Source organism: Globicephala melas, chromosome 18, assembly GCF_963455315.2.
Source record: "Globicephala melas chromosome 18, mGloMel1.2, whole genome shotgun sequence".
In the NCBI taxonomy this organism is placed as follows: domain Eukaryota; kingdom Metazoa; phylum Chordata; class Mammalia; order Artiodactyla; family Delphinidae; genus Globicephala; species Globicephala melas.
Genome location: NC_083331.1, coordinates 64,945,579 through 64,958,879, shown reverse-complemented (window position 1 = coordinate 64,958,879; position 13,301 = coordinate 64,945,579). Strand labels below are relative to the sequence as shown.

Below are 13,301 nucleotides of genomic sequence, written 5' to 3'. Positions count from 1 at the left end.
GGGACTAGCCTTGCTGAGTAAGATGAATTGCGAAGTCAACATAACTAACCATACGGTGGAGTATCTAATCTAGTCCAGAGCACCAGGCTCAAACTCCCTTCTAAACAAAAGTCAGCAAACCCACCACTGGTGTGTAGGCTTTCCTTTGTTTTCCCACAGTCTGCTTCCACCAGAAGAATGTTTCCAGTTTCGGCCGAAGGCCAATAATCTAGGTCTTACTAACCTGAACAAATCCAACAAATATCTAAGTACCTACAGTGCGCGAGGCTGTCCTTTGGAAGTTACTAGGCCAGTTTAAGTGGCATTCACTAAATATCCAAATGAAAATGCTGGGCAGGGAAAGTGTCAGGAAGGTGTGAGAAAGTGACATTTAGGTGCAAAGGGAAGTAGGAGGAAGTGCACACCGGGCGCAGACTAGCAAGGGGGTAGTTTTGTTCCTTTTAGGACGAGGAGAGGAGGGGGTGGGGAGGCTGGAGCCAGGTGCACAAGGTGACCTCGGGGAGTTTATCAAGTACGTGGAGCGCTCTGGTGATCTGACCCTGAAGTGCAGTGAAGGGCTCTCACATTCATCAGTATTAACTAATCCAGAACCTCTCCGGGAGTATTTCTATGCCTGCATTGTTTCCTAACAGTTATATTTATTCATAACATCATTCCTGACTATATCGGGTAGAAGCTCTTGGATAAGGACAAACAGCCTTATTCGGGATCTGATGATGTGATTTTTCTTCATTGCACAGCGTCCGAGACAAAATTCCCCTGGCCTAAGGCCATGTTGTACGGAGCATTCGCTGCATATTGACCTACCAAGAGGAAGAGAAGCTAGTTTGCCTGCACTAAAATCTTGCCACTGTAGAATGAGGTCTTTCCACTTTTATGAGGTTTTAGTAACCTGCGGCAACAAAAGCATAAGCACTGCTGGAAATACAACATTGCAACAGGTGGTATGTGTGAAGGAGTCTTAATAAAATCCTAAGAAAACTAATACAGTGAAGGATTGTTAGAAGAGTTATCCTTTGCTATCTTTAAAGAATCTTCCAGAGAAAAATCACATCCATTTAGGGCAACCAGTCTTAAAAAATCCATTACATAGATAAATACATACATACAAATGAGACACTATTCTTATAGAAATCTCCTGTAAGAGCAGGGAAACATGCAAATAACACAGACTTAAATCCACCAAGAAATGCTGCAAGCAGTGGTTTCTCCTTCGTGCCTTTTAACAATGTTCAATTCCAATTTCCTCAGGAAGACCTTGGAACTCCTTCTGCCAGTGGCCCTTCCAAATCCAGCTGCTCGGTCCCTCGCGATATTAGAACTGGAGGAGATGCTTCTCCCAGTAGACTGACCTTAGTGAACAGGCTGGAAATGTATTCAAAACAAGACTGCAACCTCGGAGTTGTCACCTGGAGGCCTCCTTGTTAGAAACTGAATCCTAGCGTGAGGCAGTGACAGATGACTGTGCATCTCACGCTTCTGTTGATCATCTGTTGATCTCCAAGGAAGGACTGACTCGGTGGATAGAGGTTTGCGGAGTTCAGGGTCTCTGGGGTGTGACCTATGTGCCTTAAGACTGGAGTGATTGGATTTCTTGGGCGTGAGGGTAGGAAGGGGAGGGGATCAGGGCTTGCAACCCCTGAGGGGCTGGCAGGCTGGGCTCTGCCCTCCTGTGCGCAGGCAGGCAGCCATCAGGCCTGTTGCAGGCGCTTGCAGTATCTTCAGACGAAGGCTCACTGATGACGTGTTGCTAAGGTAGGTATCATGATTATTAAGAATGTGGAAACTGCTTTCTGAGAAAGTTCTCTAAGTATTCTAGCTGTCCTGCAGTTTTAGGACACGCAGAATACAGGAAGAAATCTCCTTTTGTTTGTAGTTAGAGATCTGACTGAGGTAAGCCGCAGTGTCCCCACCACCCCTTTCAGAACTTTTAACAGAAATGTGCATGTTATGATATAAAAGGGAAAGTCCTCAGAGCCAACCTAAGTGTTAGATTTTAATGGTACTGAAAGTGAAGAACCGCCACCTGTTAAGGCGTCACTGTCCTAGGACCTCGGGGGGCTGGGTTACGAGACTGTAATCATTTCTGCTTTTTGCGCTCTTCCTGCAGCTCGTGTCAAGCAGGAGCCCTCTGTCACCTCAGTAGCTGATTACGTGTAAAGCAAAGTTGGAAAACAGACTTCTCCAAAAGACTGAAAGCAAGGAAGTACTCATTTGACCATAAATATTTTTATTAAATGTGAAAATACACGGGCATAAAAATAGTACCCATATTTGTAGACATGTCTGAGACCCATTTCAGTTAATGTTCGGTGGTGTTTTTACTAAGACACTAAATTGAGATGGATTAAGTTACTTCGTCTTGTCTCATTCAAACCAACCACAGTAGGAGTAACGGCCTAACTGATCAGACATCTCCAGTGCTTCCCCTCCCCGTGCTCTGCTTTCCACTGCACAGAGGAGGTTCAACCCACAGAGGCAGAAACAAAGTCTGTTTACTATACACAAGCCACGCAGTGGCTAATTTTACTCTTAAATCATTCAGCAAATGAGATCATTAAACAAAACGAATTATCCCCACCTATTAACATCATTTGCAATTACAGAATAAACTCTGCTACTAACAAAAAAGGAATGATCTGATTTAGAATAAGGATAATTGTTGGTAAATCAGCATTTGCCTTCCTCCTTCCTTTATAAACATGGAAAAGTCAACTACATTCAACGTAGCTGCATGAATTTCTCTAGGTTAACCACTGGTGTGTACTCGGTGAAAACTGCACGGGGCCAGTCACCGGTGCCCTGTCCCTCTAAGGAGGCGCAAGCCTGACTGAGGAGACATTTTTAACGACGCATCTTGTGCCCTTTTTTCATGGTAAATGTCACGTACAACTTCTGACCGATTTCATGCTTTACAGGTGAAATCTTTCATTTTCCACCATGAATAGAAAATGGTGCCAACTTAAAACTGCAATTCTTCTAGCTTTTTTCCTTCATACTTGGTTATCAGTAGTATTTTTCTCTTAAGCTGTGGGTAGTTTTTACATTCCATTATCAGAGTCCCAAAAAGTTCTGTTTTCATACTGATACTTAAACTTTTAATACTGCCTGAAGAGAAAAATGTTTTAAAATTAGTATTGTTATATCCAATTCACATTAGTAAACTACTGAAGTCGTTTTCCAGTTTTTATTTTATCCATGTTAAGAAAGCACAAACTTTCAGAAGTGGGCATTAATTTACCCTCTCTTTTTAGAACTTTCTCAGGTTTATAGGCTGATGTGTTGAATACTTGTTGCTGTGGAAGGATATCCATTTACAGGCCAGCGATACTTCACTTCCGGCGCTCACTGAAAAGGGAGAGAGGAGTTCAACAGGGAACGTAATTCAGCCACGGCTGGGCGCCCCGCTCCTTTGGCTTTTCCAGAGAGCACCACACCGGTTACCCGGCACCCGCGGGAGCGGTGGCGACCTCCTGCGTCAGGCCGCCAGGACAGACGAGTGTCCCTTCGCACTCCCAGCGCTCTCCTCGGTCACTCTGAAAGAAGCGTGGAGTGACCACCTTCCCAATCACGCGGATGCCAGAAGACCGCTGATGACCCTCACGGCTGGAACTTCAAGGTCGTTATTTTCTTCATTAGTTAGCAAAGCAACAGAGCCCAGAGAATTTCTGTTCGTGGCGTTGGCGCTGGGCACCATACTTGCTTCTCCCTCTTCACTGAAAACGAGTAACTCTCTGCACATTTCCACTACGATGACTAAAGTCCGTCCACGGTAAGGCTTTAGGAACAGGATTTATAGTTATTACAGGTGGAGAAAAAAGTGAAGCAAACAGCCCTCTCGGCGGCGGGGTGACGGGTGCCCAGGACGTGTGGCCCGCTTCCTGCGGACTCCTTCCAGCTCCTCTTCGCTGCAGCCTTGCACCCTCTCCTCCGGATAGAACGGCAAGTGGTTTGATATTTCCCTCCTTCTGATTCTGTGTGAAAACTCTTACTTGTGAAAGTCAGTAGAGGCCATCGCTAGATTTCAGAGTTCACAGTGACATCATATATGAAAGAACCAGATTGAAAAAAAAGTTGCTGATGTAACTAATGAAGTAACAAGATTAAACAAAAATGAATTTCCCTTGTAAATTACTTTCACACTGACTTGAATTTTGAGACATTAAAACAAAATGAGAGCTGCAAGCTGTTTGCTAGTTTTCAAAATGCAATCTTAAGTTTATTGGTAAGAAATAAACTTCTAAATAGATGCAGAAAGCACTCACGTGTTTTGCTCATCTCAACTATATGTTTTGTCTCAGTTTAAACAACTTTTGTCCACGCGTGTTTCAGGATGACTGTAGAAGAAAACGATTTGTGCTTGGCTGGCTGTTGTGGATATTAGCAGTCAGGACCGTCCCTGCGACTCAAAGAAAATGCTTGATTTCCTGAAAACAATATATTAAGCCTACCCTGCTTAAATTGCTTCAGAATGCTCTGAGGCAAAAACAAAAACCTTTCCAGAATGTAATAATTTTTATCTAAAGTAATTCTCTTAGATTTTAAATGCAGCATCATAATTCCATAAATATTTCGTGTTCTTGATTAAAGTAACTCATTTTTTTTTTTTTTTAGGGAAAAAATTATCCAGTATATAAAGAAAGACTGAATAGTTCATTTCTCTTAAGAAGAAGGTATCCCAAGAAGAGATGCCATCTTGATAGTGGACATACAGCTGGAGCTGACTAGATCTGTAAACCTGTTTTCTGTTGTTTTGTTGTTGTTTTCTGGCAGAGAACATCCAGAGGCATCAAGGTCTGAAAAAGGGGCAGGCCTGCTATTTAATGCCCACCTCAAAACAGTCCCACACGAGCACCCACGGGCCAGGTAGGCCAGGACCTAAGAGATACTGTCGGCTGTATTTACTAAAAGTGGGAAACATGGCGTTCTGTTTGTTTATATTGACTGAGCGACTTTACATTTCTAAGCCAATCCTGTTACAGGAAATGCTGTTTAACTCACAACTTCAGTTGTTGTTAAAGTACTTCATTCTGCACTACAGCAATATTATTTTAAGTACCACTGCTATATTATCTGAACCTATTTTACATATTACTTTTTCGTTTGTTGTGTTTCATATTAAAAGGGCCAGTAGGATTTACAATTAATTCTATTTCAGTGATTTTCAGTATTCCCCTGCAGGTACTGAACAAAAAAGCATACATGCTTAACATCGGTCCACATCTAACCCTGGCTCCAGCGACTATCATTCGGTAGCAGGTTTTCTGAAAGACAGGCTCTGCCCACCTTCCATGACAGCCACATTCATGCTCGTGGAGGGATGGGAATGCACATGGAAATTTAACACATTTACAAATGACTGACCAGAATCTAAGCAAAGTTGTCCCTAAGAACATACAGCTCAGAATGTTCATTCCTCTGGGAGAATCCTGACACCACAGCTCCTCACAAATGCAGGCACTGACAGACACGTAAGCAAGGATGTGAAGAAAAGAATTGCCACGTGCTCCAGTGTAGAAAAATACAAGCTCTGCGCGCCTGTCTCAGACTCCTTCGTCCCGACGTTCACAGCCCAGACAGACACAGGCTGCTCTGCCAGACACAGAACCGAACCGTTCCCCTGCCTCCCGGCCCTCACAAGCCCATCAGCCTCAGGTCTAAACGGAGAAGAACAGGTATTTCCTATGAAAACAACTCTTTGGTCATGGACAAACCGAAAGACTGAAATTTTTTTTCATTAAGATCCTGGAACAAGGTTTTTTGTGTTTAATCTTTAAAAAATGAAGAGCAGAAAAACAGCTGGTTTAATTGAAGTGGAATTTAAATCTAAAAGGTCCGCCTGAGCTGAAGGGATTGAACCCTTGCCATGAGTTCCAGCTTCTGTGGAAAGGGTTGCCGCCCCCTCCTTGTTGGCTTTCTGCGTCCAGGGGATCTTCTCCGTCGTCAAACTTCTTCCTCATCTCTGTAAAAGAAAGCAGCGAGCTAAGAGCCAGGCGCTGCCAGAGGTGTGGGCTGAGGCGGGGTCTAAGGACCACACCCCTCGGTTACCGAGACAACCGTGACCGACTGATGCTCAAATCCAGCCTCCCTCTCCCACCCAGATCACAGGTTTCAGGAGAAACCAGTCATGGAGAAGGCGGTGAGGTTCAGGGTTGAAAATGGATATTCATGCAAGTTCGGACCCCCTGAATCTTCTCTCCTCACAAGAAGCTACCCAAGGAAATTCTTCTCTGGGAAAGCCGAGGAGTTGCAGGGAATGAGACCTCAAAGTCACGCACGCTCTTCTGATCAAACGGCCGTGTTCACCGTCCTAACTCCAAGCATCAAGTCAGCCAGGCGAACCTCATCAACCCATGAAGCGTCTGGGGCCTCACTGTTAAATCTAAACAGAAGGAAGGCTCCCCAGACCTGAGGGAGGGAGGCGCCCTATCGTACAGCCCAGGAGGCCACCTCCACTGCTGTGCCTGTCAGTCCGGAGCGAAGCCCGTGATGAGACAGAGGCCAGCGCAGACATGTGGGAGACAGGAACCCTGGAGGCAGCAGACGAGCAAGCTAATATCCTCATAGGAACAGCTGCCATCTTTACAGTAAGGACGGGGGCTGAGAAGAAGGCACAGAGGACAGAGAAGAACTCCTAGTAACCAAGGGTGCAGCTCTCTTCTCGATGCACGCGGCTCTGCCCGCAGGCCCCCTGCTCCCCTCAGGGCTCAGCTCCAGAGCGCCTCAGCTGCCCGCTGCACACGCTGAGGACAGAGCCATTCACGGACATCGACGTGTGCAGAATAAAAGAACAAACAGTATGTATCCTCCTGTACTCGTTAAGTAACTCCTCCCTCTCTCACTGGATTATAAATTACTTGAGAACAAACATCATTTACTTTCAATTCCATAGCATAAGTAGTTCAGAAACTTGTCAAATGGGCATAAAATGTGATTTCCTTCTATTTTGTTAAATTTGTCTAGCTCAAGTCATAGTTTCTGCTCCCACTGACATGGAAAGCCACAAAAAAGCAGTAGGTAGTAGCTTAACATGAAATTCCCTCTGGAAATGTCAAAGCACTGCTCGGTAATACCTAAATTCTTAAACCGTCTCCCTCGTTTTCCAGGTCATTTTAGCTTATGGTGAAATAACATTTATATCAACCAGTAAATCGAATGACCATTAGAGCTCGAGCACGATTCATGGGGAGCCACTCTCAGAGGATCTGCCCCTGTCCCACCACTGCACATTCCTACCTGGCGGTCCACATCCTAATCAAGCTCCTGTAAGTTTGGTATAAAAATTCACATTGATCTGTGAAGCTGGAAGGAACGAACCTAAGAGGATCCCTCTTGTTGTACTGGCATTATCATTGGTGAAAAAACCTGAGGCCCAGAAAAGTTCTAGGACCTTATTCAAAGAGAGATAAGAGTCACCCTCAGGCCTTCTGATTCCACACTTGGTGGCGTCTCCACTGCACTGTGCACATGAGGGTCCCTAGAGTCTGACAAGGGTAGACATGAGAATGGGCTTCAGGGACCATCACCAGCTCCCGAGCTCAGCCCCAGGGGGCCCACCCACCACGCGCCCCACTGTCCACTCCTGACACGGCCTCTAAGACGGGCAAAGGAATAGAGCTAAGAAGTCGCCAGTCACTGACGCGGCCATTTCAGGAGAACAGAAACATTAAAGCAAGCAGTACCTGGATCGGAGAGGACTTCTTTAGCAGCTGCTATGTCAATGAACTTTTTCTCAGCTTTTTTCTTTTCTTCTTCATTCTGGAAGTTATCTGGATGCCACTGCAGTGCTAATTTTCGGTATGCTTTAATGATTTCTTGTTTTTTGGCATTTCTGAAGGGTGGTAAAGTTAATTCATAATCATTAGTTAAGAAGTGTCCAACATACTGCCAGGAGGAGCTAAGAGGGGCAGTTAGGGAGACCCCACTGGCAGATCTGCAGCCCGGTTTTCTGAATACCGCATCATAACCGGCTGAGCGTCTCCCCCAGCACTCCGCGTGACCCTTACAGGCGCCAGGCTTCCTGATGTCAGAATCTCACCAGGAACAATTTAAGTGCTCCTGAGCTTTACAATTCTCCCTTAAGAAAACTGCACTGATGCATTTTTAAACTTTCTGAATTTCCAAACTACCATGATTCGATTCTTGGCATTAAAAGAGACGCTGACTCTTTGAAGCCCACTTTGTATTTTGCTCCTGGCTTATTAGCTTACTCAAAAGAACAAAGTTTCAGACTGTTGATTGAAAGATTGATGGTTCCCCTGTTCAGGGAAGGTGGGTCTAATATAAAAGCAGGTATTGAGTAAATTACATTCTCCCTGTGCCTTCAAGTTCATTCTGAAAGTGCCACTTTATTTTTAGGCCTAGAGAAGTTATCTTTTCCCCAACCCCTCCCTCCCTCCTGCCCCCACCAAAAGAAAGCTCACTCCCACCTCTTTACCCTTCTTAAGAAATCTAGGCCCAGGACCTATTCATGCCACAGTGTCCTTTCTTTGTCACCAACTACTAATTCTCCATCATTGCATGACTAGTCTCTATCAAAGAAATTTATCTGTAATATATTCAAAACAGCTTTATGATGTTCAAGATTGTTAGGGTTTAATCTATGACTGAAATTACCTAAGAAAAGGAAATGAATCAGAGGGAAAAAAGAGCAACAATTAGCTTTAAAACAGTTGATTAAAAATAACAATGTGAATTTTAAATATATAATTCACCTTTTTACTCCCAAGATTTTATAATAATCTCGTTTCTGTGACTGTTTCAGTAGCCTCTGTGCTTTCTCTAGACCTTCTCGAATCTGCTGGTCATTCTCATTGTGTTCCTGAGCAGTTTCATAGTCCTGAATAGCTGTCAAAATACGTTGAAGACAGTGCTGTTAAAATGAATTAAACCTTTACATACCCTGCAAATGTGATACTAAAGTCACCATCCTCAACCCCTTCCTGTGCCATTACTAAGAGCCTAAGAAGAGCCTAATAATTTTGTTCAAAACCACAAAAGGCATAATTAAGGCTGAATTAGGTAGCCTACTGCTCCCGTTCAGTAAAAGCCACACTGCTTGCTTGCCTGCCCACCCTCCCACGTTACCTTCCCCACAACCGTAAGGTGTCTTAATATCAGCACTTTAGGCAAAGCAATGAAGTGCCTGTTGCACAGGAAAATACGACAGCAGCCAAGAAAAGCTTCGTGGGTAGCTATGGGGCCACGGTTCAGAAGGGTGCGAGGCTCAGAGACCTGGAGAAACCATCAGCAGTCAGAATGAGCAGGTTCACCCACAGGTTTCAACACAAACTATTACAAACCTGATTTTTTTTTTTTTTTTTTTAAGTATCAATCAAAACAGAAAGACAGGGCTTCCCTGGTGGCGCAGTGGTTGAGAGTCCGCCTGCCAATGCAGGCAGGGGACACGGGTTCGTGCCCCGGTCCGGGAAGATCCCACATGCCGCAGAGTGGCTGGGCCCATGAGCCATGGCCGCTGAGCCTGCGCGGCCACAGCAGTGAGAGGCCCGTGTACCGCGCCAAAAAAAAAAAAAAAAAAAACCAGAAAGACACATACAGTCCTAGTATGGGAAGTCTGATGACAATTCACATGGCATCTTTCTTTTCATATTATTTTAAATATTTAGAAAATACCAGGCCTCTGGATATCTAACGTCATGCAGAGCAGAGGCCGCTCCTTAGAAGGACCTGCTGGCAAGCCTGGCCCTTGGCTGACGACTGGCAAGTTGGGTTTCAGCAGTGCTCCCACCCTTCCCTGGTAAGAATGGCTGGGCTACCTAAACTGTTTGTATAAACCATGTGGTTTATGCTAAACATCTCGCCTTGTGGGCATTTTGGTGCGGGCTAGGCAGAAGGTGCCTACCTGGCCAGCCCCCAGTAAAGACCCCGGGCCCTGGTTCTCCGAGGAATTAAGCTTGTCTTGCTTGATTTCACAGACTCTTGGAACCTTCCACCCGGTTGCCTCTGGATTTCACCCATGTGCCTTTTCCCTCTGCTGATCTTGTTTGTATCCTTTCATTAGGATAAGTCTTAGCCCTGAGAACAACTGTATGCCGAGTCCCAGTGTCCTCCTTCTGAATCACCTAATCTGGAGGTAGTAATTTTTCTCACTGTCCTCCTTGGACAGAGAACTTAAATAATGGATTGTTGGGTTCAAATTCTCATTTTTTATGGAAGTGCATTTCACTGTGGGAAAGCCATCTCTCTGGATAACAGGCCTGAGCATTCATCTTGGCAACAGCTAATCCTGCAAGGGGTTTAAAAGAAGGCACCTTGGGCAGGTTTAAAATGAGAAAGATATTAGAATAAGGTGGACAAATTTAGTTAGCCTGCACTACAAAGAAAAATGAACCAATATGACCTTCGGCTCATGGCGGAAGGGGGGACGCTTCAAGCTATTAGCCTATTTCCTGCCTCAGTGCATTAATATTAAATATTAACATGAAACATTAATATTACTGTCACCCAACCAACAGTGACATCATAAAATACCTTTCCAATTTAGCACACAGACACAAAGCCATTATAAACAGTAGTGAGGTTTAACTTGCAATACGCATAGCACTTGATATCACAACCTAGTAAGGAAATACACTTGAAATTTAGTACAAGAGGAAAATGTTTCAATATACTCAATTTTTCTACTTATGCAAACCCTACATTTAAAACATGTTTTCATTCTTAAATGTTCAGAGTATCTTCCCCAAAGCAGTCTTCTGTCTCCTATCTTTCATTAACACTTAAGGTAGATACATTTTTCCCAATACAGGAAAGATATAAAATTATATGTTTCCTAAAATTCACATGATTACAGGTAGTTAACTAATCAGAAACTTAATATGGACGATGTAAGACTTCCCATGGACATAAACTAGACAGCTCATTCATACTTATATTTTCTCATAGTGCACTCTCTAAGGGGGTATCTTCAAAAAAAAAGTAAATGACACCCAATTATGTTCCATATTATATGTCCCATATAACTGAACAGCTGTACAGATTACAATAAGCCAGAAATACTAAGGTCTTTAATGAACAGTATGTTACGTATTAGCCAAATCATTTTCTAACCTCTGAACCTAAAAACTCTGATCCTTCCCAAATTCTTTTTCTCCTATGTGCCCCTCACCCAGTTCTTAAGGAGCAGTGAAACAACCAGAGCAAGACGGCAGACGGTAAGTACAGGAATTTCCTGTCTTCCATCCCACTATCCCACAAAAATGACAAAAAATAATATAACCATGGCAGCCCTGAAAACTACAGCGGACCAGAAATTTTGACAAATTTCTGGAAGAGAGAAGGCAAATAGGATCACATTAACCACGAATAAAGCTAATAGAACCACAATCCAAATATGCGCTGCAAAGAGGCCCTAGCAGATTTGGGAGCTGTTCTTTTTGGCCCAGGGTTCTGAGTTTAGCAAGCAGGAGGGCCTTTAAGGCAATCATCAGGTTACTTCGCGAGATGACTAAGCAGTGGCTGGGCAGCCTCTGCCCCGTATGTGGAGCAGCTGGCTGCAGCATTAACCCCAAGAGCTCGTCTCTAAGCAGAACAGAAAATGCGCATGTGGAAGGCCCCTGCCGTGTGCTGCTGGGCCCAGGAAGAGAAGCAGAGCCGAGCCCACGGGTACCCAAGGCCTCCACAGCAGGTCTGGAATACACACAGGAAAAGCAGTCCCACCCGGAATTTAAACACCAAAGGACTCCACCTGGTAAGTTAACTGTGTGAAGTCCTGCTCATTTTGGCAACTGGGCAAGATGACAAGCACGGTAGGGAACGTCTTCCTGTGAACAGGTCCTACCCTCTTAAAGCCGGCGTGAGCTCCCCAGTACAGAGAAGCATTCGAAAAGACAGATACACACAATATGCACAGGTGCAAATGGCTCCCCTCTCTCACACTCCATTATTCCACTAGCAAAAGCCCCGAATCAGCTTCAACACCTATCCAGAGTTGAACCATTCCTCACCACGTCCACACTTAGCAATGTGATGCAGTCCATCATTAATACACCTGAACAGCTATAATAGCTTCAAAAGGTGTTCATAAGGTGTTCCCAGCTTCCACCTTACTCCCCTAAAAGTCTATTCTCAAAACAGGGACCTTAGAGGTCCTTTTAAAGAGTTCATCAGACCTGCAATATAATATGCCCCAGGGAGCTTTCTTCTCCCGCGTATCACACAAAACAAGGTAAACGGCAGGGGTGACGTGGGGGAACACAGCATTCTCAGCACAACAATACAAGGAGACTGTTCAAAGGCTGCTACAATTAGCTAATAGCAGCCATGAATCCAAGATGAGAGGAAGAAGCAAACAGTGAGAGAGCCCTAAGAGAAAAGATCACAGAAAATGCCAGCAAATACACGATGAGTATGGACTCACCCTGAAGTGAGTGACAACCTACATCGTGTACCTAGTACAAGAAGCATGAAATCTGGAACAGACACGGTGGAGATAACGCAGAGGCCTTGCTGGGGAGAAGACAAGAAAGGGAGAATACGATGAGTGACAAGAGCACAGAGCCCTGGGCAACACATCCCAGGCAACTTGGAGACTGTGTGCTCTCTGCAAGTGACGGGCTCACCCAGAAGTGCAAAAGATACACCCCTTCGGTGTAGCAAAGGAAGTGGGCAGAGGGGCAACAGGGCTGGCAGCAGACGACCTCCTGGACACAGTTTGGTTCACAGAAACAGAGAGGGCAGGGCTATAGAGAAAGGCCATTTTAGCAGGAAGCAGAAAGTACTGCAACTGTTAAGTATAGAAGCTGCCTGTCCCCAGCACCCCTTACACACACACCCCCGGAGGACTGCCCCACAAATAGCCAGGGCAAGGTAGTTCAAATCACTTTATGAGGAGCAATAATGTTTTTTATATGGCACAGTCTCAATTAAAAGCCGTTTAAATTTTAAATTAAAAACAGGAGAAGAACACCAAAACTTGCCTGATGAACATGCATCAAAACAACATAGCCAAAGAATATATGAAAATTCTAAGCAAACGTTATGGCATAAATTTTTAAAACTTAATCCAATCACCTCTATTAAGGGTAATCACAAAGCACAATAAGAACTCAGCAAAGAGGGAGACAAGGAAGAGATAAAAATGTGAGTAATCAGAACTCAAGAAAAATAAGAACAAATTAAAACTATCATGGAAGTGAAGATGAAATGAGAAGAAGCACAAGGGAGAAGCAGCATATGAGGAAAAAATAAGGACCTAATAAAATGAAATGGAAATAGAGTTTAAAAAACTAGAGAAAAAAATTATGGCTATAGATGATGAGCAAAGAGAATACAACCAGTAC

At 44.3% G+C, this 13,301-nt stretch overlaps 2 protein-coding genes across 2 annotated transcripts in view; one reads left to right on the top strand and one right to left on the bottom strand.

The window, feature by feature from the left end:
- UGGT2 (UDP-glucose glycoprotein glucosyltransferase 2) overlaps positions 1-13,301 on the top strand; it is a 191,643-nt gene that overhangs the window by 167,232 nt on the left and 11,110 nt on the right. Inside the window, exons 40-45 of the mRNA XM_060287968.1 lie at positions 1,252-4,866; positions 5,182-7,265; positions 9,627-9,757; positions 10,022-10,093; positions 11,133-11,174; positions 11,550-11,710. The gene's annotated coding sequence lies outside the window, so the exon portion shown is untranslated. The remainder of the gene's footprint in view (positions 1-1,251; positions 4,867-5,181; positions 7,266-9,626; positions 9,758-10,021; positions 10,094-11,132; positions 11,175-11,549; positions 11,711-13,301) is intronic.
- Positions 2,196-13,301, bottom strand: part of DNAJC3 (DnaJ heat shock protein family (Hsp40) member C3) — an 85,613-nt gene continuing 74,507 nt past the window's right edge. The window contains exons 10-12 of the mRNA XM_030856886.3: positions 8,715-8,847; positions 7,683-7,831; positions 2,196-5,962 (exon numbers count right to left, since the gene is read on the bottom strand). Of these exons, the coding sequence (XP_030712746.1) occupies positions 5,805-5,962; positions 7,683-7,831; positions 8,715-8,847 (440 nt within the window). The 3' untranslated portion in view covers positions 2,196-5,804. The remainder of the gene's footprint in view (positions 5,963-7,682; positions 7,832-8,714; positions 8,848-13,301) is intronic.